Source organism: Corvus kubaryi, unplaced genomic scaffold, assembly GCF_017639235.1.
Source record: "Corvus kubaryi isolate FWS band 111438036 unplaced genomic scaffold, C.kubaryi_AGA036_p1.0 37284, whole genome shotgun sequence".
Classification (NCBI taxonomy): Eukaryota; Metazoa; Chordata; class Aves; order Passeriformes; family Corvidae; genus Corvus; species Corvus kubaryi.
This window is the reverse complement of record NW_024581088.1, coordinates 1,228,818-1,254,608: the sequence shown is the minus strand read 5'-3', so window position 1 is coordinate 1,254,608 and position 25,791 is coordinate 1,228,818. Positions and strand designations below refer to the sequence as shown.

Here is a 25,791-nt window from a genome sequence, read left to right as displayed (position 1 = left end):
CTGGGATGCTGGGATGGCAGAGCTCTCCCTGGTGCCAGCTCTGGGATTCTGGGATGGCAAAGCCCTCCCTGTGTGACACTTGCTGGGATGGCAGAGCCCTCCCTGTGTGGCACTCCCCACTCAGGAATTTGGCAGCCAGGGCTGAGGGGCGCCGCTCTGCCGAGGCCGATCCAATTCTGGCAGAGGCTAAACAAACTCATCCGGTGATTCTGTACGTAACAGGAAAGGTTTAAAAACCTCTCCATCTTCCAGTTCATAAAGCCGTCAGCAACGTGGCTCTGTGATCACAGGGAAGAAGAGCTGTCTCTAAAATTCCATTGAGCCTTTCAAGTTCATCATTTTTATGCCAGCTCTTCCAGCAGTGGCATCATTCCACCTTGTTCCAGGCAGCACAAGTGGTGGCCACTTTTCTTCTTCATTGCCCCAAGCCTGTCCTGGGGATGTCAGAATCCTGGGTTCCCGTGAGATGTATTCGAGTGAAACACTCCCACCTCAGGCTCTGTACCAAGGATTTCCTTTTCAGTTTGAGAGGGAAGGTTCACAGCAGTGCCAGTTTTATCCCCACCTGCCTGAGCAGAGCTGTGTTTGCTGTGGGACTGTCACCCTGGAATCCCCAGCTGGGACATGAAGGGCTCCCTTCCCTCAGTGATGTGTTTGTCTGAATGCTCAGCCTGGGGCTGCCTCTGATCAGGGGAGGAAAAAGGCATTTTCACCCACCCAAAAACCAGCTTCAGTGACATCCCTGACAGAAATATACCTGGGATGGAGAGGTGGAGTGAATTGTCCTTTGGCAGTGGCAGTGTCACTTCACTGACCTTGAAGGGAGCTCTGGCTCCTGCCTTAGCTGAGATGGCTCTGAATTGCCTCATCCAGGACTGTGCCTGTGTGAGCAGGTACAGAGCAGCAGCTGCCTCTAGCAGAGGCTGTCAGAACATGCACTGGTAATTTACAACTTATTGGTAATTTACATTTTACTGATAATTTACAGTTTTACATTGCTGCCTGTCTTGGTTTGAAAGACAAGTGTCTGCTAAGGAAGGCAGGAGCCTCCCTTGGAAGGGAAAATGTAACCCCCTTCCCTCCAAATTATTATAATTTTTGAAATTAAGGGGCTTTCAGGCAAAGATATGAGAAATAGGAGTAACAGTTCTTTACCAGTAAATATAACAAGGCAATAATACAGAAACACTGGCTTAACCTGACAGAGTTAGGGTACAACCCAACACCCTGTTGGGTGGTGGCAGCAGTCCAATTAAGGGGTGGCTGCAGTCCTCTTTGAAGTGATAGATACGGTTCTGTTGAAGCAGTGATCCTGTAGAAGGGTCTGGTCTCCTCTGAAGGTCCAGGGGTGGTTATGTAGCTCTTGTCCTCCGGGAATCCAGTAGGTCAGGGCTGACTGCGGTGTTCCAAACCTCAGATTACATCCAGGATGGAATGCTTGGTTCCTCCCCCTGGGTGGAGCATCTCACAGTGGGATGATGTAATTTTGAGAGTCACGCAGTGAGGCTGGATGGCTCAGTAACAGGAGATTTCTCTCCGGAGGGAGTTATCAGGGATGTGTCACTGGAGAGACAAAGAACCCTGCCCCAGCTGGTTTTAGCAGCTGGTGATAGAATACACACTTTTGGTTACACCTTACATTGTAACCTGAGACACTGCCTTTCATCCCTGGGCACTCACTCACCCTCTTGCCAGTGGCCAGGATCTGGTGCTGTCCCTGGGGAGCAGTCAGGGCTCCCTGCCTGTGCCTTCCCTGAGGGACTGCTCAGCACTGGGTGATGGAGTCAGAGCTGCCCTTGCCCCACAGCTTGGGATCCTCATGGCCAAGGAAGCCAGGGTGCTGCTCTCTGAGGTCATGATGGTGTAAAATGCTGCAGACACGCATTTCAAAGCTTGCTCCTTCAGTCCCTGCCCGTTTGGACATCATTCAGCATTCAGCTGTGTTTGCAGGGCACTGTTTCAAAACAAACAGAATTAAAAATGCTCCTGAATTTCCTCCCTGCCCAATCTGACTTGCCTGGGAGGAGAGAAAAGCCAACAGCCAGGCAGCAGGACCTGCAGGCTTTGCTCCTGAGCCCTGCTGACCTCCTGTCCCCCCGGGGCTGACCACTTCATCCCTGAGCACCATAACTTTGGCATCTTGTGTTTGAATCCCTGATGCCTTGGTTAAGGGGACAGCGGCCTCCTTCTCCTGAGGACTTGTCAAGCTGGGAGCCCCCAGATGTGGCCAGGTGTGGCCATGAGGAGACCTTGGAGCTGTGTCCTGCTCTGCCTTGTCCTGCTGGGACTGATGAGGAGCCAAGGGCTCTGTGCAAGAACTGATACAGTGGATGTCATGACTTGTGCTGTCCTGAAAAGTGACAGGTGACAGGGACACGCTGGCTGGCTCTGGGCTCCTGCACCACGCCATGGGATCCTGCTCCTCTGGAAGAGTGCTGATCTCTGCGTCTGTAATGGGGTAAAACTGCTGGGACTTCATATCTGAGGAGTGCTTTCAGTTTTGGGAACCTCAGCACTGAGAGATGCAGTGGTGACAGTTCCAAGTTGATGTTTCCCTGAAGCAGCAATCTCTGGGATGGGAATTTTGGGGAGAATTCCACTTCTTGTGCACTAATCTGACTGAGCTGTCCCTCACGCACCCTTGGCTTTACTGTGGCAGTTCCACAGCTCATTGTAGAAAAGGCATTTAAATATGTCTGAGCTGAACTCTCTCTCTGCTCCTGAGCCATGTTTTACAGGAACAGCTCCACAACTCCGTGGAAGCTGTGCCAGCAGAGCTGAGCACTTCCATGATACTCACGGTGTCTTTAAGGAAGGAAGTAACAAGAATCATTTGTTCTGCTGATGAAAAGAGTATTTGCCTGTTTAAATATGCAAACCCTTGAGTCTGATACAAGACTGAAATGTCAGGAAGGGATAAGCTCCTGATAAGCACGTTAGCGGGATTTATTCAGTGTGATGGCCAAAAGAGAAATTATTAATAAGTCAGGATCCATTCTGGGGAACTCAGAATTAAAAATAAAGAGGGGGGGAGATCTGGCACTCTGATATGGAGGAGAGGAGGAAATCTTGGAACAGCCATCATCAGGATCTGCTTTCATAAGGCGCTGTGATGTCCATAATCAGAACCAGCACATTGTTTGTCTGCCCTTTGCTCTTCCACAGGTGCACAGGATCTGGATGGGCTGAGATGATCTTTAATGTCCTTCCCAACCTAGCCACTCAATGATTCCGTGATCTGGGTCTGTTTTGTGCCAGCTGGCACAGATTTCCATGTCTGACTCTTCATGTCTGCTGAGTGTCTGTCATGGCTGATCCCACAGAGATGGAGATGGTGCAGTAGGACCCCATTAGGAGCTGTAGGAATGACTCCAGAGGATGTGGGAGCAGCACAGAGCCCCAGAACCCTGGGTGTTGTGCAGACCAGGGATGTCCAGCCCTCTCCATGGTGGTTGCTGCTGGTGGCATTTCAGGACAGGTAGGGGGGACATTTGTGTCCTGACCAGCCTTGAGGGGCATCCCTGGGAAGATGAGGGGTGGTGCAGCATCAGAGCTGATGGTGCTGCAGTTATTAAATGGACACTGAGGTCATCGATCATTCTGAGCAGACTCTGCTCCTCAGACCCTCGCAGTGAGGCAGCACAGAGCAGGTCCCGCTCCTGCACCGGCCATGGATGTGTTCCCTAAGAGCTCAACACAGTGCTGTGTGCTCCAAACGATCTCACAGCGTGCTGCCCATCCCTGCCTGTGCCGGGCATCAGTCAGGCCAGGGGAGTTGTTCCAGGGGCTGCACAGAGCAGGCTGCTGTTTCCCTGCTGCTTTTTGTTGACCTTTTCTCCTGGGTGTGTTTTCCTGACCTGACATCCATCCGAAGCAGAGCAGGGCCTGCCCATCCTGTGTGGCACCTGCTCCATCCTGTGTGGAACACGGACACGGCACAGGGTGTCCTCTGTGTCCTGGGTTTGAGGGATGGACAATTGTAGAGGCTTGAACCTGACAGGAGGGCGCAGCTGGGGGGGGGGTCGGGCTCTGCTGCCAGGGAACAGGGCCAGGAGGAGAGGGAACAGCCTCAGGCTGGGCCAGGGGAGGCTCAGGGTGGATATTGGGGGGAATTCCTCACTCAAAGGGTGGTCAGGCACTGGAAGAGGCTGCCCAGGGCAGTGGTGGAGTCCCCATCCCTGTGGATGTGGCACTTGGGGGCGTGGGGCAGTGGTGAACAGGGTGGTAGTGCTGGGGTAGTGCTTGGACTCAGTGACCTTAAGAAGGCTTTTCCAAGCTCAGTGATTCCATGATTTACACCCAAGGAAGGACAGGAAGCCTGGGAGCCCTGTGTGTGACTCTTCCCTGGGGTTGTAGGGCACGTTTGAGCCCTTCCCTGAAAGAGAGGGTTCCGATTTCCATTGGCATTTCTTCACTTCCCATTTGGCTTCCCTGGCCTTTGCCTTGGCATCCCAAGGCCTTGGCAGCAGGGGCCGAGCCCGGAGCGGGGCTGGCAGTGACCTCTGCAGGGGGAACTGTGCTGCTGGGGCTGAGCTGGGCCCAGCTCTGGGCTGGCTCTTTGCATGGCCAAACCTCCCAGCAGAACCTCTGCTTGAGCTCCAGCTGCGGCACCAGCCTGGATAAAACAGCTCAGGGCAAAACGTTCTATCTGTGGTTCCATAAAATGCACAAATACATCTCCAGCCAGAGGGTGGGACTGTTGTTCCTGGTGTTTAAGGCACAGTGAGGGTGAGGTTGGGTTTTTTCCTACCTTGTTTATTAGAACTGTGATTTTAAACCACCATCAGTGCTCTGAGACTGAGCCGCAGCCACTTTTCTTTCAGGGGTGTTCTTCTAACACCTCTTTACTTCTTCACCTCTTTGCTCCTCCCAGTCTGTGTCTCTCTGGATCTTGCCAAGCTCTGCCTGTGCCCCCCATCCCTCAGATGGAGAGGTGGCTCCAGAGGGCTCCAGGCTGGATTGATTAGAAGGGCGTCATTAGGAAAATCAAATTACTGCTGGATAATTTCAGATGGCCTGTGGCAGGCTGGTTTTTGTCTGAATCCAAGTATTCCCTTTCAAACATTGGACATATTTGAAAACCAGGGAACTCTGACCAGAGCAGGCTTCCAGAGGAATGGAGTGCTGCCCCCTCCCTGGGAATGGGGACAGCTACACCTAATGGGATTCCATCTCCTCTTAAAGCTTTGGTAGATTTTATGTTGGCACTGGGGGAAGGGGCCACGCCAAAGGCACAGGTTAAGGGAATGTGGCAGTCTGGAAATGTTGAGTTCCTGTGCAGAGTAGATGTGGGAGCTGTCAGGAGTGGACGACACATCATGGCACAGCATGGAAGGGGGAAGACAATTCCTGTGGCCAAGGGTGGATGTAATCTTTGGTGCAGCCTCTGGGATTAGAGATTCCCAATCTCTCAGCATTAGCAGGATTTCTGCTCAGTGCTCTGAGGGGCAAAGCAAGCTGCAGCCTGACTGCCCAGCTCCTCCCTGAGCTCTGTGTTGTTCAGGGCATCACAGATCCATAAATACCTGAGCTGGAAGGGACCCCCAGGGATCACCCAGCCCAGCCCCTGGCCCTTCACAGACACCCCAACAACCCCACCCTGGGCATCCCTGGCAGCGCTGTCCCAACGCTCCTGGAGCTCTGGCAGCCTCGGGGCTGTGCCCATTCCCTGGGGAGCCTGGGCAGTGCCCAGCACCCTCTGGGGGAAGAACCTTTCCTGATCTCCAGCCTAAAGCTCTCCTGAAAAACTTGAATATATTATTATGTCTTTCCTTAAATTGTTTTCTTTCTGAAAGGGGCTACCTGGGGGAGGTCCCAGCCACGGCACAGACATTCCCTGGCAGCTCTGTGCAAACCTGGCCTGATGTGAAGGCCAAGGAGTGAAGACTCCTTGAAGCCAAGGAGTGCCTCTGTTGTCCTGGAACAGTCCACACTCCAGGCTGTCCATAAGCTGCCTTGATTGGTGTTGATCAATGGGTTATATGGGCTAGGGAAGGTTAGAAGCCATCGGGTTTGGCTGGTGCCAGGCAGTGCAGTTCCAGGTGGTTGATGGAAATGGCTCTGTGCCCCAGAGAACAGGTGAAAGGTGTTAATTGGGTAATAGAGTGGATCTCGTTAAGTCCCTGGGCAGGAGGAGGTGCTTTGTAACTGTTAGCTGCCACTTTGTGCCTCTCTGTGCTCCAGGAGCGCTCGCTGTGATTCCAGGTGATTTTTCTGCTGAGGGATCATGAGGCAGTAAATGCTGGGTTATCCCTTTCCTGTTACTGAGACAGACAATAAACATCCTAATCTGACTCGCTGCTCTGAAGAGTGGATTTACAGCTGTGTGCTGAGCAGAAAACAAATGATCTGAGGATTCAAAGCAGGCTCTGCAGCAGGCAAACACGCGCTGGAGCAGAGCTGGGGGTTTGTGCTGTTTTGTCTTTTGAATTTGGCTGTCTTGATTAATCCAGCCTGATGTGTGCCAAGCTGTTCAGCAGAAACTCAGCCCTGCTTCCCCCCTCCCCCAGCTGCCCTGCTCAGCCTTCCTTTGTTTCGGGATGGTTTCTTACATAAAACAGGAACTGCAAAGATTCAGGTGAAAAAATGTTCTCCGTAAATACATTTGGTTTGTGGGTTTCCTTGCAGGTTCTCCTGTTTGCAGGCCTGGGCTTTAGGTAGAGTAAAGATCTTGGACCCAAAAAACGTGGTGGTGCTCACAGTCCAGGAGCTGTCACCTCTGTACCCATCCAGCCCCTGTGTCCCTGGAGGAGGGGCTGGGGAGGATGTTGGGAGGAGGTTTGTGCAGAGGCTGGTGTCAGTCATCAGCTCCTCAGAGTTCTGAAGTGAGGAAAGTGTCCTGGAAGGTTCTGAGCTGGAAGGGACCCCCAGGGATTATCCAGGCCAGCCCCTGGCCCTGCACAGACACCCCAACAGCCCCACCCTGGGCATCCCTGGCAGCGCTGTCCCAACGCTCCTGGAGCTCTGGCAGCCTCGGGGCCGTGCCCATTCCCTGGGGAGCCTGGGCAGTGCCCAGCACCCTCTGGGGGAAGAACCTTTCCTGATGTCCAGCCTAAACCTCTCCCTTCATGCCTGAGCCTTGGACCAAGGACAGAGGAAACCCCTTTTTTTTCCCTGTTTAAGGCCAAGATCATTTCTCAATGAGACCTTGGCGAGGTCCTTAAATTAAACCCAGTGCTGAACATGGGGAGGTTTTCCCCAGCCTCCTCAGACTTGGAGAGTTTTGTGAGCATGATTTAATGGAACATATTCAAGCATGATTTAATGGGACATAAAATGCCTCTTTGATATCCCGTTGATCTAAAGGAGAGACAAAACTCTAAGGGGGCTCTTTCTTTCCGCTATTGATTCACGATATTTGGATATAAATCCTAAGAGCAGGTGCCAGCCTGGGTTTAATTGGAGAGAGCAGGACTTAGTGGGGGAAAATGTAATTGTGTAACCTGCACTGATTCGTTTCCAGATGCTGGCAGGGGCTCTGTGCTGGGCCAGGGGGGTGCTTCTCACCTGGCAAAGCAGGGATGGGGAGGGATAACTTGCAGCCTCCCTCCGTTTTCTCCAGTTAGGCCCTGTTGCCAACTGGCCCAGTGCCTGTGTCCTGCAGATGTGGCAGCACCTCTGCCTTAGGGCCAGCTGCAGCTGTGCACGTGGCTGGAGAGCACCGGCTCCATGGGCAGGGAGAACTTTCTGAGGCAGCCTTTGGTACAGATGGAATGATGGTCGTGGGCTAAATGGAACATCAAATGATGGGCTGGGCCTTAGCTGGGTAACTGATCACTGGCCCTGGAGCGTATCGTGGTGGTCTGTCCCTTGTATTTAATTTAAATTTAAAAGTTTTGAAGTGTTTGGAGTGTTCCCTTGAACATCCAGCTTCCTGGAAGGAGCCTTGATTTGGGCTGGCCAGGTATAGCGTGAGCTGGGTGTTTGAAACAGAACCTGAGATTCACAGGATCCCAGAGTGCTTTGGCTTGAAGGGAACTCAAAGCCCATCTTGTTCCAGGCAGGGACACCTTCCATATCCCAGGGTTCTCCAAGCCCCATCCAGCCTGGCCTTGGGCACTGTCAGGGATACAGGGGCAGCCACAGCTTCTTTGTGCCAGGGCCTCACCACCCTCCCAGGGAAGGATTTCTTTCCAATATGACCCTCTTCGAGCTTAAAACCATTCCCCCTTATCCTGTCACTGCTTGTCCTTGCAAAAATTCTCTCTCCAGCCTTCCCGTAGGCCCCCGTTAGGCAATGGAAGGGGCTCGAAGGTCTTTTGAAGTATTTTGGCCTGGGATCTGAATTCCAAAGGCCTTGGCTGGCACACAGCCAAAGGCTGAGGGGGATAACTGTGGGCAGAGGGTGCCAGGTGTCTCAGGTGAGGTTTGGTGCATTGCTTGGGACTGTCCCTGAGCCTCTGGAGCTCCTGCTGGCACCTAGGCTCAGTGCTGGGTTCTCTGTGCTGTTCCTCAGGGTTGTGCTTGAAACTGAAGGCAGCAGGAATTGCCCATCTTGTGCCTTCCCCCCTTTGCAGGAAGGGCCTCTCAGAGTGGGCAGGGTGTTGTTCCCGAGGGTGCAGGTGAGGAGGGAGGTGTGGGGGTTGCAGCCTCACCTGTCCCAAGACTCAGCAGTGAGTCCTCCCTGAAGGGTCTGAGTGTTCCCAGAGTAAAGCAGCCACACCTGTGCCTCTGCCTGCACATGGGCAGAAGGACGAAGCATCCAGATCAGCCCTTTTTCTAGGAAAAAGGTTTAAAAGAAGAACCCCAAACCACCCAACACCCCAAACCCACCCCTTCCCCCCACCTGTGCCCTCACCATTCCTGCTGTTTCCCACAGCTTCTCCCCTGGCCTTTCCAGTGATGTTTGAGCTCAAGGGTTGCTCTCCCCTTTTCCCCTCCCTGCCCCAGGAGAGCCCAGCAGCTCCAGGTGTTTTCCTGCACACTTGTAGGGATATTTGCTGGCTTGTCCACAGGGAAGAGCCTGGTGGAGCCAAAGGCTGTGGCAGAGCATCGCTCACCCCACAGCTTTTGGCACCAGCACTGAAGGGACCCCGTGGGAGGAGCACAACAAACTTGACGTGAATTGGGCTTAAAATTGCTGCTTTCTCACCCCTGTGGGTGCAGCCAGAGCCACCAGAGCAGGGTGCTTATGCAAAGCCTCTCCTGCTCTTGGAGAACTGGGGCTCTGTGCCCCCAGCAATGCGGGGTTTGCCTTTCCCACTCCTCCTTCCCAGGCTTATCTCCTCTCCCTGGATCTCTGTCCGCCTGTCCTCGGAGACTGGGGAAGGAGAGCCCTGATAGGAGTGGCACAGGGAGAATGCCAATGAGCAGGAGATGAACCTCAAAGAGCTGGGTTTGGATTTGCCTCCAAAGCTCTTTGATCACAGGCTGAGCTCTTTATCCCCCGCAGCATTCCTCGGGGGAAGGCTGCCCAGAGGTGAGCAATGATTAAAGGAAATGCTCCTGTGACAGCCTTGTCTTCATCGGAGCAGGTATCAACATCTACCAAAAGCTGGTTTTAATGTCTGAGTCAGTTTACTTTGACTTTCTTGGCAGGATTTCAGGGTCCCTTGTCACTTTGCCCCATCATGACCGTTCTTTCATTCATTTTAAAGAAAGTTTCCCTTTGGAAGATCCTTTGGTTGCTGTCTGTCGAGCTCTTGGCTTGCTGTAGGGAAGGCAATAGTTAAATCGAGAAACACAGCCATGTTTTCATCCAGCAAACTTGTTTAACTAAAGGAGACTCATAAAGAAAACTGTGTTTCTGTGGAAATCTTTGTCTCCCAAGTCTCGTTTTGGAGTCTGAAGAACGCCTGCTGTTGCCTGAGAAACCCCCAGGACAATGCAATGCAGAGGCATTGCTGGGGAGTTGAGGAGCTGCTGGGATGTCACTCTGCCTTTGGTTTTTCTCTGCTCATCTGGGCAGGGTTTGTTCTGTGCACGCTCATTGTAATTCTGGGAACTCTGCTCCCATGTCTGATCTGTCATGGATGTGGGGAGGCTCCTTCTCTCCTTCCCCCTGTGGATTTATTGAAGGGGAAGCTGGAGAGTTGAATTAAATTGTTGGAAGTGGTTCAAGATCTCCTGTTTGCCTTCCACAGTTGCTCTGTTAAGAGGAGGTGTCTGGCTGAGATGAAATGTGGCAGAGGAACAACACCCATGTCCCTGTGCTCCCTGGAGAGCTGGGGGTCACCCAGAACACCCCTTCCCTTGGAGCTGCCCCAGCCCTGCTCCAGGGGTGTCCCTCTCTCCAGGTCTGTGTGTCCATGTAACAGGGACCCGCTGCTTGCCAGGGATGGTGCTGGTGGAAACCTGGGAGTTTGGGCTTTGTCCTGCTGGGCAGTGTGTGTGAGCAGAGAGCCAGCCCCAAACCCTGCCCGAGTTAAGGAGTGACTCCTGAAACCCAGGGGGGTGATCACCAGTGTTTGGGTTTAACCATCCTGGCTGTGGAGTACAAAGACACCAGGTCTTTAAAAATGCTTTAAAGAAAAAACCCAAATCACCCAACACCCCAAACCCCATCACTTCCCACCCCACACCCTCACCATTCCCACTGTTCCCAACAGCTTCTCCCCTGGCCTTTCCAGTGATGTTTGAGCTCAAGGTTGCTCTCCCCTTTTCCCCTCTGCTTCAGAGACAGGAGTGTGCTCAAAAGTATCTGCTGAGGGAGCAAAAACATTTATTGAGACTATTTAACCAAGGCTCATTTTACGTTCATTTCTTTCCAAAGCAAATGGGAAGAAAATTCCCAAGTGCTGCTTAAGCACAAGGCTCATTTCTGAGCACCTGGAAACCTTGGGACAGAGTGGGGCTGGGGAGTTTCCCTTGAACTGCTAAAGGCATCTGCTGATTTCTGGAGGCCACTCCTGGTCCTGCCCACCAGCACAGGAACACAGCCTGGGTCAGGTGAGCTCTGCCTGTGCTCTCTGAGCCCGGGGAGGCTCTGCTTTGCTGCTGTGTCTTCCCAGCAGCAGGGATTCAAGGATGGGTTTGCAGGCACTGGGGGTCCCTGGCTGTGCACAGCTGGGAGCTGGCAGCTGTGGGCTTCCCCTGGGTATTTCCCATGTGCCTGGCTGGAAGCACTGCCCTGTGAGCTCTGCTGACCCCGTGTCTCTGCCCTTTGTGTTGCAGGTGCAAAGAGCTGAAATACGGGAAGGACCTTCCGCAGATCTCCATCATCTTCATCTTCGTGAACGAGGCGCTGTCGGTGATCCTGCGCTCGGTGCACAGCGCCGTCAACCACACGCCGGCACCCCTGCTCAAGGAGATCATCCTGGTGGATGACAACAGCGATGAGGGTGAGCAGTGCTGGCAGCTCCCAGCTCCACCAGGAGGGATTTCATCTCTGGGAATCTCCTGGAGGGTTCTTTGGGCAGGGGCACGTGGTGTAAGGGGTGGGTGTGCTGCTGGCACAAAGTTCTCTCCAGCTTCTCTGGCGAGGAACAAGATCAAACCACAGGTAAATCTGAGAGAGCTGTGGTTTGAAAGCATATCTGAGAGCTGGGAGGTGAAGGAAACCAGAGAGCCATCTGACCTCTCCCTTCAGTAGCATCCAGGAGTTCTGGTTTCAGGGTATCCTTGTTTCTGATAAGAACAGTTTGGTTGTTGCAGAGATGCACCTCTAAGTATTTGGCAGGACGAGAGCCTGGAGCCCTGAGGGATTTCTGCTCTGGCACCTCCCAGTGTTAACTGAGGTATTTCCTCTGTGTGTGCCTTGGTTTCCCTGTTGTAAAATACCATCCTGGGCTTTATGGATGGCTGGTGCCCTGCAGAGACCCTCCTTCCCTGAGTTCTGCTTTTGGTAGGAGAAGGAAAGTGGAAGAGGAGGAAACAGTCCCAGCCCACCTGTCCAGGTCAGGCCCTGCCACAGCCTGGAGGGGATGTTTGGTTTCCCACATTGCACACGAGGGTCCTTTGGTTCACCCTGCTCTCCGTCACTGTTCTCATCCCTTCCCTTCTGGCTTTTGATAACACAGAACTGCAGGGAGCATTTTCACACTCAGATTCTTCCAAGGTCTTTTTTTCTCCCAATATACCCTTGGACAACATAACCAGGGCAGTTAAAATCCTCGTGAAGGACAGCAAAGAGTTAAGTGACTTTGTTTACTGCCTTCTTCAGCTGTGCTGCCTTTTCCTCCTTTCAGTGTTATTTGAAAAAAATTAATCAAGGAGTGCTGTGGACGCAGTGATTGGAGGGGAGAGCAGGGCAGGGTGCAGGATGTGGAGAGCTCATTCCAGGGGGAGCTGAGAGGTTGCTCTCTGTCTGTGAGCAGAGGAGCTGGTGCACTGCGAGCTGTTCAGGCTGTAAAAACAGGCACTCAAGCACCACAGTAATGAGCACCATGGAAAGATGATGAGTTCTAATTACCAGGAGAAGAATCAGGAGGGCAGCTCCTCAGCTGGTGGGAATCACAGCAGCTCCAGGGCAGAGCTTGGATGGTGTCCACAGTGCAGCCATGGGATTTCAGAGCTGGAACCACTTGGCTGGTGAAGGGGAAGTGCAGGTGAGGTGCTGCTCACAGTGCTCAGGACTTGGAGGGCTTGAAATACCAAAATGAGAGGCTCCTTCTGCAAATTTTATCCTATTAATGGGGCAAAGGGAAGAACCCTTTCACAGAGAAGCCATTGGTGCCCATCCCCGAGCTTCTCCCCTCATTGCTGTGCACAAAGAAATGTCTCTGAACAGCCTCTTCCTCATTCACTGAGGGGCTGAGGTGAGCCAGGTGCTCTGGAGACCCTGGAAAGGCACAGGACAACAAAACAAATCCTTCCAAAAGCATCTGCCTCTTCCACGGGCCGAGGCTGCGGCTGGCAATGAGGACCAGGATGGAATCCCCGGATCCACTGTGGGATTGCAGGGCAGCACCGTCCCCGGGGTCTGCCAGTGCTGGGGCTGGGTGGGGCTGGGGGGTGGCAGGGCAGGTAGAGGGGTGGCCAAGGACCGGGCTGTGTTCAAGGGCTTCCAGCTCTGGGGTTTCACAGAATCCCAGAGAGGTTTGGGTGGGAAGGGACCTTAAAGCCCACCCAGTGCCACCCCTGCCATGGCAGGGACACCTCCCACTGTCCCAGGCTGCTCCCAGCCCCAATGTCCAGCCTGGCCTGGGACACCTCCAGGGCTGTGTTGGAGCATTGTACAGCACCAGGGAGGGAGAGGCAGGGAGATGACCCCAGCTGATGGACGAGTTCAGACATCCTGGGCACAAGGTGGGAAAATCACAGCCTCCTGGCACACCTAGGCTGCATCCCACCCTGAGGGTGCTTTGATTGGCATCAGGAGCATCCAGGGTCCCTCATGCTGGCCCAGGGCTGTGCTGAGGGTTGGACATCCCTGAGGGGTTCTGTCCTCAGAAACATTGGGATGGATGTGCACAAGGAGAGCGGCGTGGGGAGCGAGGTGGTGCCATCAGCTGGGAGGGTGAGTTAATCATGCCAGTGTTTGCTGCTGAGGCTTTGCAGGCCTCATGACAAATGAGATTTTTAAGGAGGGATTTGAAGGAAGATAATGAGGTAACTTGGCAGATGTTTATGAAGAGCTCCTCCCAAGCGTGTAATAATCTACTTTTCTCATGTAAAAGAAATGATACAAACCAGAACGCAGCTCTGGGATCGTGTGCTCCCTCTCAGCATCCTCGAGGAGCTGCAGTGACAGCCAGGAATTATTAATGGCAATAACATTGTCACAGAGTTCCCACTAATGGTAGGCAATAATTTTGAGCAGCAACAGCAACACCGCAGAGTTGATGCTTTGGATATTACAAACAAAGTCATCATAATAAATAGATTTGGGTTCTACAGGAAAATAATTACAGGAAAATAGTTCCTCATGAGCTCTCAGATTTAGAGATGAATCCTGGAGGATCAAGCAGAGGGTGGGGCTGTGTGGGTATGACTTTGGAGGCTGTGATTGAGCAAGAGAAGGAATTTCTTCAGCCTCTTTGGGAGCAGCCGTGTGGGTGTGAGTGAGGGACAGTTTCTGTGGGGATGTGGTTGTAGCCCAGGAAAAGCCTTTGGGGGCTCAGCTGTGTAACGTGAGAGAAGGTTGACTCCAGGGAGCAGTGCCCAAGCCCAGGAGCTGTGCTGTCCCCTGGGTCACCAGAAGCAGCTTCGGGGCAGTTGCTGAAGGCTCAGGACAGTCCCTGGCTGGGGTTTGTGTGGGTTTGTCAGGGGGAAGAGGAACCACAGCAGATCTGGGTAATTGGAGAACAAAGTTAGCAGAGATTTCCAAATCAAGTGTTAAGGTTAGCCCCAGGGGTAGAGGCAAGAGCCACCTGCCCTGCCCACCTGGCTCTGTGCCCTCCAGGCAGAGCTGTGCCGCAGCCACTGCAAAGCCTGGTGCTGGTGTGAGGTTTTCAGGCTGGAACAAAGAGCTCCTGAAGCCTCATTAGACACTCCTTGCTCTCAGCTTTGTTGTACAACAGCACAGCACAACACAAAAAGTGTGCAGTGAGAGATTAAATTAATGAACACAGGCATTCTGATGCTTTATGTCTGAGCTGTAAATAGATAAAAGATGTCAATGTATTGTAATGGGGGAAAAAAAAAATCCCTCCTTGAAGGAGAAAGCTCGGGGAGTTGTAGTTTGAACCCCCTTCTCCCTTGAGCTGCACATTACACTTCATAAAGACTCCTTTGGAGGCTGCTTTTGTTTGTGCTTGTTGCAGGGCTGCAGTTCCCCAGGCAGTGTGCAGGTTGTGTTTGGCGGCGATAACGAGGTTCCCGGGCTGGTGGAGGATGCAGCCACGTGCCCCTGAGATGCTGTGTTATCTCACAGCTGCACACTTTGTCTGAGTCTCTTGTTTAATCATCACCTGCTTTTTTTTTTTAAGTTGTTGTTGTGTCTTTTAGTGTTTTTAATCTGGGATAACATCTCTTTGAAAAGCAAACCTCTCGGAATAAAGGAAACCCTTTGGATAAAAGGCTGCTTAAAGGAGCTGGCTGCACCAGGGGAGACACGCTCAGGGTTGTAATTTACCTCGGCGTTGCACATTAATGAGACTTGAGGGATCCCTTTCTTGTTCTGCAGCTCATTCCAGCAGCAACAGCAGCGCTCTGTGCCTCGCTCTCCCGGGACCTGTCTGGGTGTTTGTGCTCAGAGGAGGAACTGCAAGGAGCTGAGTCCCATTCCAGCCTTTCCCAGTGCTGAATTACTCCAGCCTGAGGATGGGGTGTTTAACTGGAGCTGACCTGGGCTGTCCCACTGGTGTCCAGCCCCGAGGCTTTCGGGGCTCCATAGGGAAGAGCAGCAGAGAGCACTGGGTGGGGTTGTTGGGGTGTCTGTGCAGGGCCAGGAGTTGGGTTCCACGATCCCTGTGGGTCCCTCCCAGCTCAGGGCATTCTGTGATTCTCTTTGGGTTTTGCTGAACCCAATGACCAGAGGCTTGAGCTGCATGCCCTGACCGGGATCAGCTTTCTCTGTGAGAACTGATGCCTCCCCCTGCTCCCCCTGTCACAGTTTCCTCTGGTCCAGCTGCAGGTAAAAAGCTTCAGAAACTCCCCTGGCTTTGAGTCTCCCTGAAAAATGTTCCCATTTATTTATTTATTGCCTGTTGAATGAGCTGTTTTAGTGATTTCCTGCAGAAATCCCAGCCCTGATGGCTTCGGAGGTTCAGGCAGGTAAGAGTTTGGGACAGGGGTGCTTGGGGTCTCCCATGGCACTGGAGCACCCCCAGCCCTGAGCCCTCTGGTGTTTCTGATAACACCTCGGGCTCTGTAGGCTTTTCCCACCCAGCTGAGCCTGGCAAACACAGGGGTGTTTTCCTTAGGGGTGTAGAGGAGGTGTGGTCCTCGCCCAAGGCCCAGTGCTGCACAAGGAATTCCCTGCCCTTGGTAATTCCTTGAGCTCCCTGGTGCTGCTGGCCTTTGCTCCTTTCTCTGTGTGCCTACAGGCAGCTCCCACCTTTACTTCTGGGGGCTACCACGGGATTTGGAGAGGTTTGGGCAGGATTTGGGGTGGGCATGGAGCAGTGGGTGTTTCTGTGCTTGCAGTTGGGCTGATGTCCATGGTGGGGTTACTTTCCTTGGCATCAGGTGCTTCCATTTCCCTGGCAGCCCCTGGCAGCCCCATTTCCCTGGCAGCCCCATCTCCCAGCCAGTGTAGGTGACAGAATAGTTTGCAATAGGTAACATAAGTGATAGCAGCTGGGGTTTTAATGGAGCAACAGGTCCATTGGATTCGAGTTCCTTGCTCTTGCCCTTCAGGGAAGATCGGCAGGGACAGATGGAGAACAAAAGGCAGCATTGCAATTGAACCTGCTGGCATTTTCAGAAGGCTTTCTCTCTGCAGATCTTCCCAGGCAGCAGCTCTGTCAATGGCAGAGATCAAACCCTCCCAGACTGCACCCTGAATGAACAGAGGTGCTGGGGTGTGCTCTGGGGGATGGTCCAGCTGGCTTCCTCAGAGGGGGCCTGGGGGTGTGTGGGAGGAGGGCCATGGGGTGCAGGAGAGGAAGGAGGCTCCAGGGACCGGGGCAGTGTTGGATTGGAGGGAATTGCTGGTGGTGCAGCCCCTGTGGATCCAGCCCTGGGAATCCTCAGGAGTGCAGGCCTGAAGGAAGTGCTCCTCTGCTTGGGGAGGATGAGGGGAGCTGGGGGCCACTGCTCTGCTCCCATCCTGGCTCCTGACCTCCTTCACATCCAGAGTCCCAGTTTTTGAACTCCAGGCTGGTTATCCTGGCTCAGGATCCTGTAGATGTTCTCTCTGTCAGCCCTGTGAGTGCAGCACCAAGGCCCCGTGCCAGGCAGGGGTGAGGATGGAGCAATGCCCTGAGCTGGAGATGCTCTGGCCCTGCTGTGGTTGGTGTGGAGTCCTGGGAGGAGCAGATCCAGGGGCCAGGCTGCCCCTCTGTGTGACAGCCGCTGTGCTGCTGTCCCTTGGTGCGAGTCACAAATCCCTGGCATTCTATTCCAGGCCTCCCAACCTCCCTGGGGAGGAAACATCTGAGCTGACAGGTCAGATGAAGAGCTTCAAGGTCAGCAGCAGCTCTGCAGGTCCCGAGGCTGGAGCTGGGTGTTCCTCAGTGACTGCTGACTGAGGGAAACATGGGGTAAAATTAGGTATAACTTCACCTGACTTGGAGTGGGATGAGATTTGTGAGTCAGTGATGGTTTCCAGAGGTTTGAGCATGTGTGGTCCCACAGGATCAGCATCCCCAGGAGCAGAGGAGCTGTGCCAGTGCAGCTGTGCAGGCACTGGGGTTCCCACTGATGCTTTTCCACACAGCCACATCACTGACAAGGGGCCCTGGGCCAGGGCTTGCTGGAGTTTCTCAGAGAATTTAATTGTTCAAGGCCAGGCTGGACAGGGCTTGGAACAACCTGAGCTATGGAAGGTGCTCCTGCTCATGGCAGGGGTGGGATGAGATGGACTTTAAGGTCCCTTCCAACCCAAACCATTCCAGGATTCTGGGATTCCTGGAGACTGGCACTTCACTTTTGTTAGCCAACACTGGATTTTCCACTCCTGCACTTCTGGATGCTCTGGGAAATGAGATACAGAGCCCACCCCATCTGAGTGCCAGGGATGTATCCCAGAATATCCGAACAGTGCTGTGCTCTGTGCCCTCTCCTCACAGAGCTGCAGGACAGCTCAGAAGGGTGAGGCTGGCCCAGTGCAGGGGTGCAGCCATCCTCTCCATAAGGGCTGCTCAGGCGTGGAAGAAAAGGGAGTTCTCCCCAAAAGCCGTGTGCTGTGGGCTGAGGGAGGGAGCAAGCCTGAAATCTGTGTGAGGCTGTACAGGAAACCCTTGGTGGAGAGAGGGCCTGGAGCTGCATTTCTCACAGCTGTCAGTGCTTGTGTCCCTGGAGTGTAGCAGCAGCCCTGTGGGGACACCTGTGTCACACTCTGTGGGCAGGAGAGGGGCCCTGCCCCCTGCCAGTGACCAGGGGCAGAGTGGTGCCAACCATGGGCACCTTCCACATACCCTGGTGCCACTCCCCAGGTGCTGCTCTGGCTCCCTGGGGACATTCTGAGGAGCTGCTGTCACACAGCAGGGTGAGCACGGGGGTCTCTCAGGTCTGACCCTTTGCTGCCTGTGAGATGTGACATCACAGCTCTTCTGTTTCACTGCAGCTTTGCTCTGCTTTGAGCTGCTCAGACAATTCCCCAGAGGAGTTTCTTGTTTTCCTTCCACTGAGATTCCAGCTCCAATGTGAAAGTTGTTTTAATCACTCCATGGTGCACTGGTCTGCTGCATTAATGACTTACCTGCTGCCAAAGCTCCACGTGCTGTGCTTGTGGGGCTTCATCTGTCAAAAAAATCGGTGTCTCTGTCTCCTTAAAACCATTTGGGAGAGTTGTTGTCTCCATAAAATCCTGGTTTTGCTCCGAGTGGCTCAGCACGAAATGGAAGTTGCTGAGTTATGGATGTGTGTGATGCAGATGCTTTGAATTGAGGAAGGGGCTCATTTGCTTTATTCTTTTTATTCCCACTTCAGCATAAAAGAGAAAGGAGACTTTGGGGAAATGGAGATATGAGGGGAAGCATCCCAGAAAGGCAGTGTGGAGAAAGCACATTTGCTGTGCCTGGGAGGAGGCGTGGTGGGGAAGGGAACAGATAATCCTTCTCCTCTGAAGATTTCAAAGCAGATGAGCCTTACTGTTTACTCCTTTGCTCTCCATTGTGTGTTTCCTTCATGTGGGAGCCCACGTGTGCTCGTGTGTCTCGAGGATTTCACCCTGTGGGTGGTTAATGGTGACTTTTTTTTCCCCTCTTTACTTTTTGTCCTGGAGACAGAGAGTGCAGTGAAGGGCAGTAGACTATAATCTGAGGTCACGGATCATGCCTTAATTTTCTGCTGTCCTGAAGCCTCACAGGGATAAAAGATACTCTCAGGAACTGCTTTCATGGTGTTGAGAGTTTGTTTTGGTGCCCAGTGGCTTTGCTGAGCTTTTAGCTCCTCTCTCCAGCAGAGCTTTGTGCGCTGAGCTGGTGCAGCAGGCACCGAAAGGACCAAGGTTTCTCTGGCAGAGAACTGGCACTTCTCCAAAGGGCTGAAAAACACACTCGTGTTTATCCTTTATTGCAACCTTCCATCTGCTCCCACCTTCAGAGTCCTCTGTGTCTTTTATGCTCAAATCTCGTACTCTCAAGAATTTCTGTGCTGGGGGTGGCTGAGGGCTGCAGGTCCCTGAGGGTGCCAGGCACTGCACACACAGGCCTGGGCAACAGAGGGACATGAGCTGCAGTGAACACGAGATCTGGGGTGGGAGGATCTCCTGAACAAAGCCCGAATCCCTTTCATCCCCTCATAAAAGCAAGGGGAATTTCAATTTTTCTGGTGGCAAAACAAACAGCAAGTGCCGAGGCTGTAGTGGTGAGGCTGGGAGAAGAGGGCAGTGAAGCTCCCACACGGTTTTGATGTAGTTTGAGTCACTTCAGGTGGGTTTTGCAGCATTTCTAGCAACGCATTCAGCTCAAACCCCCATCAGGAGTTCAGAGTGTTTGCTGTCCATGGGTGCCTTCTTTCTGTCCTCGTGTTTCAGCTCCATTTCCCTTAGTGCAAAGGAATGTTAGCATCCCCTCACTGCCCTGCTCTGAGGTGGCCTGTGGGCTCCTCACTGGCCCAGCAGCAGCGTTTTGGGCCACCTCGAACTCCTTCAGTGTGGGCTGTGCTCAGTGCCTCTTGTGCCAGCCAGCGCTGCCTGACCGCGTGGGCAGGAGGAGTTCGGCCCCGTGACGCTGCTCCAAGCCCTCCCCGCAGTGGGTTGGTTTCTCTCAGGTGAGAGCTCAGCTGTTGTTGCCCTTTCCCACGGCTCTGTCCTTGTCCCCAGAGGAGCTGAAGGCGCCGCTGGAGGAATACGTCAACAAGCGCTACCCGGGGCTGGTGAAGGTCGTGAGGAACCAGAAGAGGGAAGGGCTGATCCGAGCCCGCATCGAGGGCTGGAAAGCGGCCACGGGCCAGGTCACCGGCTTCTTTGATGCCCACGTGGAGTTCACTGCTGGCTGGTAGGTGCTCGGGGGCTGCAGCAACCAGGCAGTGTCCATCCTTTTGTAGGGATGTGTCTCTGCGGAATGGCACACAAGTCCTCTGCCTTGTTAATCCTTCTCCAGGATTCCGTCAGGATTCCTTCTGGATGGAATGGCATGATGGGAACCTACGAGGAAAACCTCTCCTTGCCCTTGGTCCTTGTAATCCTTCTCTGTTCCTTGCCTTTATGCTTGCACTTTCCCTGCTCCCTGCTTACATTTTTCAGGATGATTTCCCATTCCCTTAGCCTTAAGTAATTCCTCCAAGTTTAAAAGAGCCCAGGCAGCAAAGGAATGAAGGAGAAAGTGTTTCCCACTTCTGTGCCCTTTGCTGGATCCCAGTGGGGAAGGCTCAGATGCTTTGGATTGATTTGTTTCCTCTGCTGCTGGGAATAAGTGCAGAGGTGCAGAAGCAGCAAGAGGTGTTTCATAAGGATTTTTTTTCAGAGAGATTCAAAATATTTGAGCTCAAGTGGCTCAAGTTTGAATCTGTATCATGACAGGAGCCTGAAAGGGATTTCTTTTTTCTTTAACCAAGAGTAAAAAGTAAATGGTCCATGTTTAGAAAAGTGGAGGTGGAAGAAGCTAAGCTTGTGTTGAATTTGAACACAGTAACAGCCACAAAAAACCTGTTTGCAGCTGTTAAAGCCAGAGTTCTGCACAGCTACTGAATCCTTTTTAGTGCCAGTGCAGCTGGAGGGGGTCTTTCAGGAGCTGTTTGTTATGTTGGGATCTGTATTCCCAGAGGAACATTCCTCTCTCTGGTCACTCAATCCTCACACCTGATTCACTGAGGAGCTCCCACTGACTGAGCTCTTGGAGCTCTTTTTTAGGGATAGACAGGAGGCATTTCTGCACTGTGGGCTTGGCTCTCTCTGTGTTTCCCACCTGTTGCTGTTACTGGGGGCACTGGGAGTACCAGTTCCCCCAGATTCCCCCTGGTGTGGGCACACTGAGCCCAGCTGGCTCTTGGCTGCAGAGGTGAGGCTGAGCACATCCCCTGCTCTGAACACGTGCAAATGGCCCAGAGATGACATTTTTAGCTATAAAGCCATCAAACTGCATCCCAGAGATGAATTTTTTAGCTGTATATCATCAAACTGCATCCCAAGGGAAAAAAAGATCCTTCCAACAGTCCTGCTTTCAAGAATTTACCCTGTTCTGCCTGGGGTTTTGGGATCTGGGGGAAGTCTGGGGGGAGTCTGGACTAGTTCAAGCGTGGTTTAAACCAAGCAGACCCTTCCTGGCCTTGCTTTACAGAAGGGAAGGTTTCCAGCCAGGCTTCCCAGCCCATGGATCATGTTTGCATCCAACACAGGAAGGACATGGAGCTGTTGGAGTGGGTGCAGAGGAGGAACGTGAAGGGCTGGACCACTTCTCCTGTGAGGACAGGCTGAGAGAGCTGGAGTTGTTCAGCTGGAGAAAAGAAGGCTCTGAGGAAATTCGAGAATCAAAGGGAGCCCTCAAGAAAGCTGGAGAGGGACTTGGGACAAGGGCCTGGAGTGCCAGGACATAGGGAATGGCTTCCCAGTGCCAGGGGGCAGGGATGGATGGGATATTGGGGAGGAATTGAATGGAAGCTGCAGAGAACTGACCCTCTCCTGCTGTGCTTTGCCCCTGTCCCCCCAGGGCCGAGCCGGTGCTGTCCCGGATCCAGGAGAACAGGAAGAGGGTGATCCTGCCCTCCATAGACAACATCAAGCAGGACAACTTCGAGGTGCAGCGCTACGAGAACTCTGCTCACGGCTACAGCTGGGAGCTGTGGTGCATGTACATCAGCCCCCCCAAGGACTGGTGGGACGCCGGGGACCCCTCACTGCCCATCAGGTACGGCCAGGGCTGGGGGCACTCACTGACCAGCAGCGAGGGCAGGGAGGCATCCAGCTCCTGTGGGAGAGCTGGAGAGGGACACACAGAACCCTGGAAAGACAGGGAAAAGGGGAATGGCTTCAGACAGAGCAGGGTTAGATGGGATATTGGGAAGGAATTGTTCCCTGGGAGGGTGGGCAGGCCCTGGCACAGGGTGCCCAGAGCAGCTGGGGCTGCCCCTGGATCCCTGGCAGTGCCCAAGGCCAGGCTGGACATTGGGGCTGGGAGCAGCCTGGGACAGTGGGAGGTGTCCCTGCCCACGGCAGGGGTGGCACTGGATGGGCTTTAAGGTCCCTTCCAACCCAAACCACTCCATAGTTCTATGAAAATGCAGGAAGATGAAGTGAGGCAGTCACCTTGGAGAGTCAGGGACAACGTCATAACCCCCACCAGCTGTGTGACATGAGCCAGGGAGGGTTTGGAAGGGTTTGGGGTTTGGAAAAGGGTGTTGGTAACAAACACACTGGGGAGGTGCAGAACTGTGCAGGTTTGGCCAGTCTGGTGTTGCAGTGCAGGTGACAAAGCGGTTTGGCCTCAGTTCCAGTGTTAGTTTGTGCAAACCATGAGGAATGGGGAGGTTATTCCCATGGAATGGATTGAGTGTGGATCCATGAAACACAGCACTGTGTTTTCCTGAATGGAAAGTCCCTCTCCTCCCAGGGCAAGCGTTGGAGAAATGTGTCTCAGGCTGTTGTAACACTCCAGCTGAAGGGTTGGCAGCTCTGAAATGCGCTCCAGCCCTGCCAGGCTTCAGGGGTGGGATGAGCCCAAACCCAGAGCAGGAGGGGAGGGGAGAGCTGGGTGTGGCTGGGAGCTGGGGCTGCTCTGTGTGCACAGCTCACAGGTGTTCCCTCCACGGCCCCCAGAGATCACAGGTGAAGCTCTATCAGGAGTGGTGTCTGGCCAGCAGGGTCGGATCCCCCTGGCTCCTGGCGTGGTTGATCTGGAGAAGCCTCGTCCTGAGGCCCAGAGCAGCTGCACGGTGCAGTCCCTGCCTGCTGGGAATCCTGGACCCAAGCAGCTCTGCTCTGCTCACTGACATAATCCCTGGGAGCTGGAATTAGGTCTATTCCCATTCACACTGAGACTTCTTGTTATTCCTCTGGCTCCCTTGTTCCAGGCAGCTCATTCAGCCCTCAGAGGAGGAACTGTCAGTTTATTCTGGACAGGAATCAGGGCTTTGACAAATAAACAGTTATTTTAACCAAATTCAGGCTGTTGGACTTGTTTAAGGATAGCTGGGCCATGCAGAAGCCAAAGCTGAGGAATCCAAAAGCCTTTGCAGGTGAGGTGTGAGCAGTGTGGTGCTGGCAGCTCTTGCTGGAGCCTCTGGAGGGTGATAAAAGGGGATCAACACTGCTGGGATAAACCTTTCTCAGCCAGTAAATACAGCAGTCAAGGAAGAACAACCTCTTTTATTAAACCAAAGTGGTGCAGTTGGGAGACCCAGGAGTGTCCCCTGTGACTGTGGCACCACCCTGGGAGCTGGCTGGGCTTCAAAACCTGTCCCTTGAGGTGACTGAGGCAACTGGAGCCCCCAATGTGACATTTAGAGATCTGCAACACCTTCTGCTCTGTTGTGCTCACAGAACGGGGTTGGAGTTTGTGTCAGTGCACTCAGGGGTGCTTAAGGAGAAGCTGGGTCAGAGCCACGTGGGGAGGGACAGCTTTGGTTTGGGGAAGGTGTTTGGGGGCAGGGGAGGTGAGGTTTGGTTGGTTGGTTTCTGGAAGATGTTTGATGTTGGTTTTTGGAAGGTGTTTGATGTGAGGGGAGATGAGAAGGCAGAGAGTGCTGAGCTGAGGAGTTTCTGAGCTGAGACCTGAGGGGAGCTGGAGGGTTGGGTGATCATGAAGGGTTGGAATGGGGAGGTCAGGACCTACACAAGGAGGATTTGGGTTCTTTAGGATGTGGCTTTGCCCCAGGCTCCCCAGATATGAACCAGTTTGGGGTTACCAATGAGCCAGGAGTAAATGGGGTCACAGGGATGTTGGACACTTCCACAACACATTTCTTGTCCTTGGTTTGGTGCAGAGAACCAGAGGTGCTGCCTGGGGATGGATCTGCTGCTGACCCACAGAAGGGAAGGCTTTTCTGTGGGAGTTGGCTCCTGCTGGCCAGAAGGTCCTGTTAGGTTTTTGTGGTGCTTGTTTTATCTTTAAAAAATGTAGGCATGGTGCTAAAATCTGGGCAGGACACTGAGCATCACATCCATGCATTTCATCTGATTGCAAACAGTCACTGACAGGAGGAGCTGGGAGAGGTTTTTATCTGGGGTTCCTACAACCCTTTTGGACACAACCCTGGAGCAGGGGGTGCCCCATTATCCCCAGGGCATCCACAGCCTGGTAATCCCAGGGATCTGCCCGCTCAGCTCCATGGAAAAGAGACCAGAGGAGGGTTCTGGAGACACCTGGATTTGTTAAAGGCATCTGAAATGTGGATTCTGCTGCAGAGGCCTCAGGGGTTTGAGGGAGCCCGGGCGAAGGACACAGCCCTGAGACACCTCCCAGCCGTGTTGGATAATCAAACACCTGAAATATCATTGCTGGCAGGCACTGGGGCAGGATTAGAGAAGATAAATGGGCAGTGTCCCCAGCAGGAGGCTAATGGCACCTCTGTCCTGTTGGGGAAGCACACACAGACCAGAAATAATGACAGCAGCTCTTTCTGTGCCACACAGTGCTGTGAAAATCTGCACTTTGCAGCAATATTTGCATGGAAGGGATGCCAGTGCAGTGCTCCACGTGCCTAGGCATGGGATTAGAGGAAGTTTGGAAGTTACAGCATACAGAGGTACATTAGTTTTTTAGAGATATTTTAGGATGAAAGGATGGGAGTGAAGTAAAAAGTTTCTCCCTTATTTTTGGGTTTACTCTCGGTGCGTGGGGACTGTGGCAGCCCCAGAAGTTCCCTGCCCACCAGAGCTGCTCCAGCCCTGTGAGCCCACAAGTGACCAAATTCACTCAGTGGGGACTGGAGACAGAACTTGTGGCTATGTTTGGGGCAGTTTTCTCTCGTGGCTAATTCCCAGATATGATTATCCAGGCAGAGAGCTGATGGCCTCTTTGAAATGAAATTCATCTAAAATATGGCCCAGTCTCAAACTGGCTCCTGCTTCACCCAGTAATACCCTGCAAGAAACAGCCTCACTGAATCCCTGGGGGGAATTCTGCTCTAACACCTGGGCTCTGCAGTACATCTGCTGCTGTATTTTTGTCACATTAACATTTAAAATGCTGATACACCAAAGATCCCCCCAGTCTCAGCACTAGCTGGGCCTGATTTCACAGCCAGGCTTGCCTTGCCAGGCTCTGCCTACATCTGTGCAGGAGATAAAGCTGTGATTCCAGGGTAATGGATCGTGGCTGAATTAGCTCTCCCAGAAGAGGCAGACAGAAAATGACATCGGAAATGGTCATCACAGAGATCCTGATCTTCACCACAGCGAGGTGCAGGGCTGCTGGGATTTCCTGCTGAGTGCTAGGAGGGAATCTGTGCCTGCATTCCGTGGCTGGATGTGCTTTGCTGTGGAGATGTAGCCAGGATTGATCCAGTTATTGATGACAGGTGTTGATCAGAGTTTGCTGAGGGCCCAGAAACCTGTGAGGCCACAAAAAATGGAAGAAAGCTGATGCTTTCAGTGACCTGTGGGAAATCCAAGTGAGATCTTTGGAGATGCTGTGAAACAGCAGATTGATGACCTGGTCTTGGCGTATCCCATGGTGGGACCCAGCTTTTTAGCATCCTCAGGAATGATTTATTTCCCCCTGACAGAACATGAGCTTTTTTGAGGTTCATTGAGGTCTGGAGCCTGTTGTTTCACTGGTGTGAACCCCAGAGCCTGACCTGGTTTGGTTGTGTCGCATCAGCTTTCGTCCAAAAGCTGCTGAAATCTGGGAGGTTTCTGGCCCCATGTGCTGATGGTGCTTCAGAGGCAGCCCCAGGATTTGTAATTACAGGTGTGAGACACTGATG

At 53.1% G+C, this 25,791-nt stretch overlaps 1 protein-coding gene across 1 annotated transcript in view; it reads left to right on the top strand.

Moving 5' to 3' along the window:
- Nucleotides 1-25,791, top strand: part of GALNT17 (polypeptide N-acetylgalactosaminyltransferase 17) — a gene marked incomplete at its 5' end in the record, with an annotated part of 84,205 nt that overhangs the window by 12,148 nt on the left and 46,266 nt on the right. The window contains 3 exons of the mRNA XM_042026581.1: nt 11,113-11,279; nt 19,751-19,925; nt 21,576-21,773. Of these exons, the coding sequence (XP_041882515.1) occupies nt 11,113-11,279; nt 19,751-19,925; nt 21,576-21,773 (540 nt within the window). The remainder of the gene's footprint in view (nt 1-11,112; nt 11,280-19,750; nt 19,926-21,575; nt 21,774-25,791) is intronic.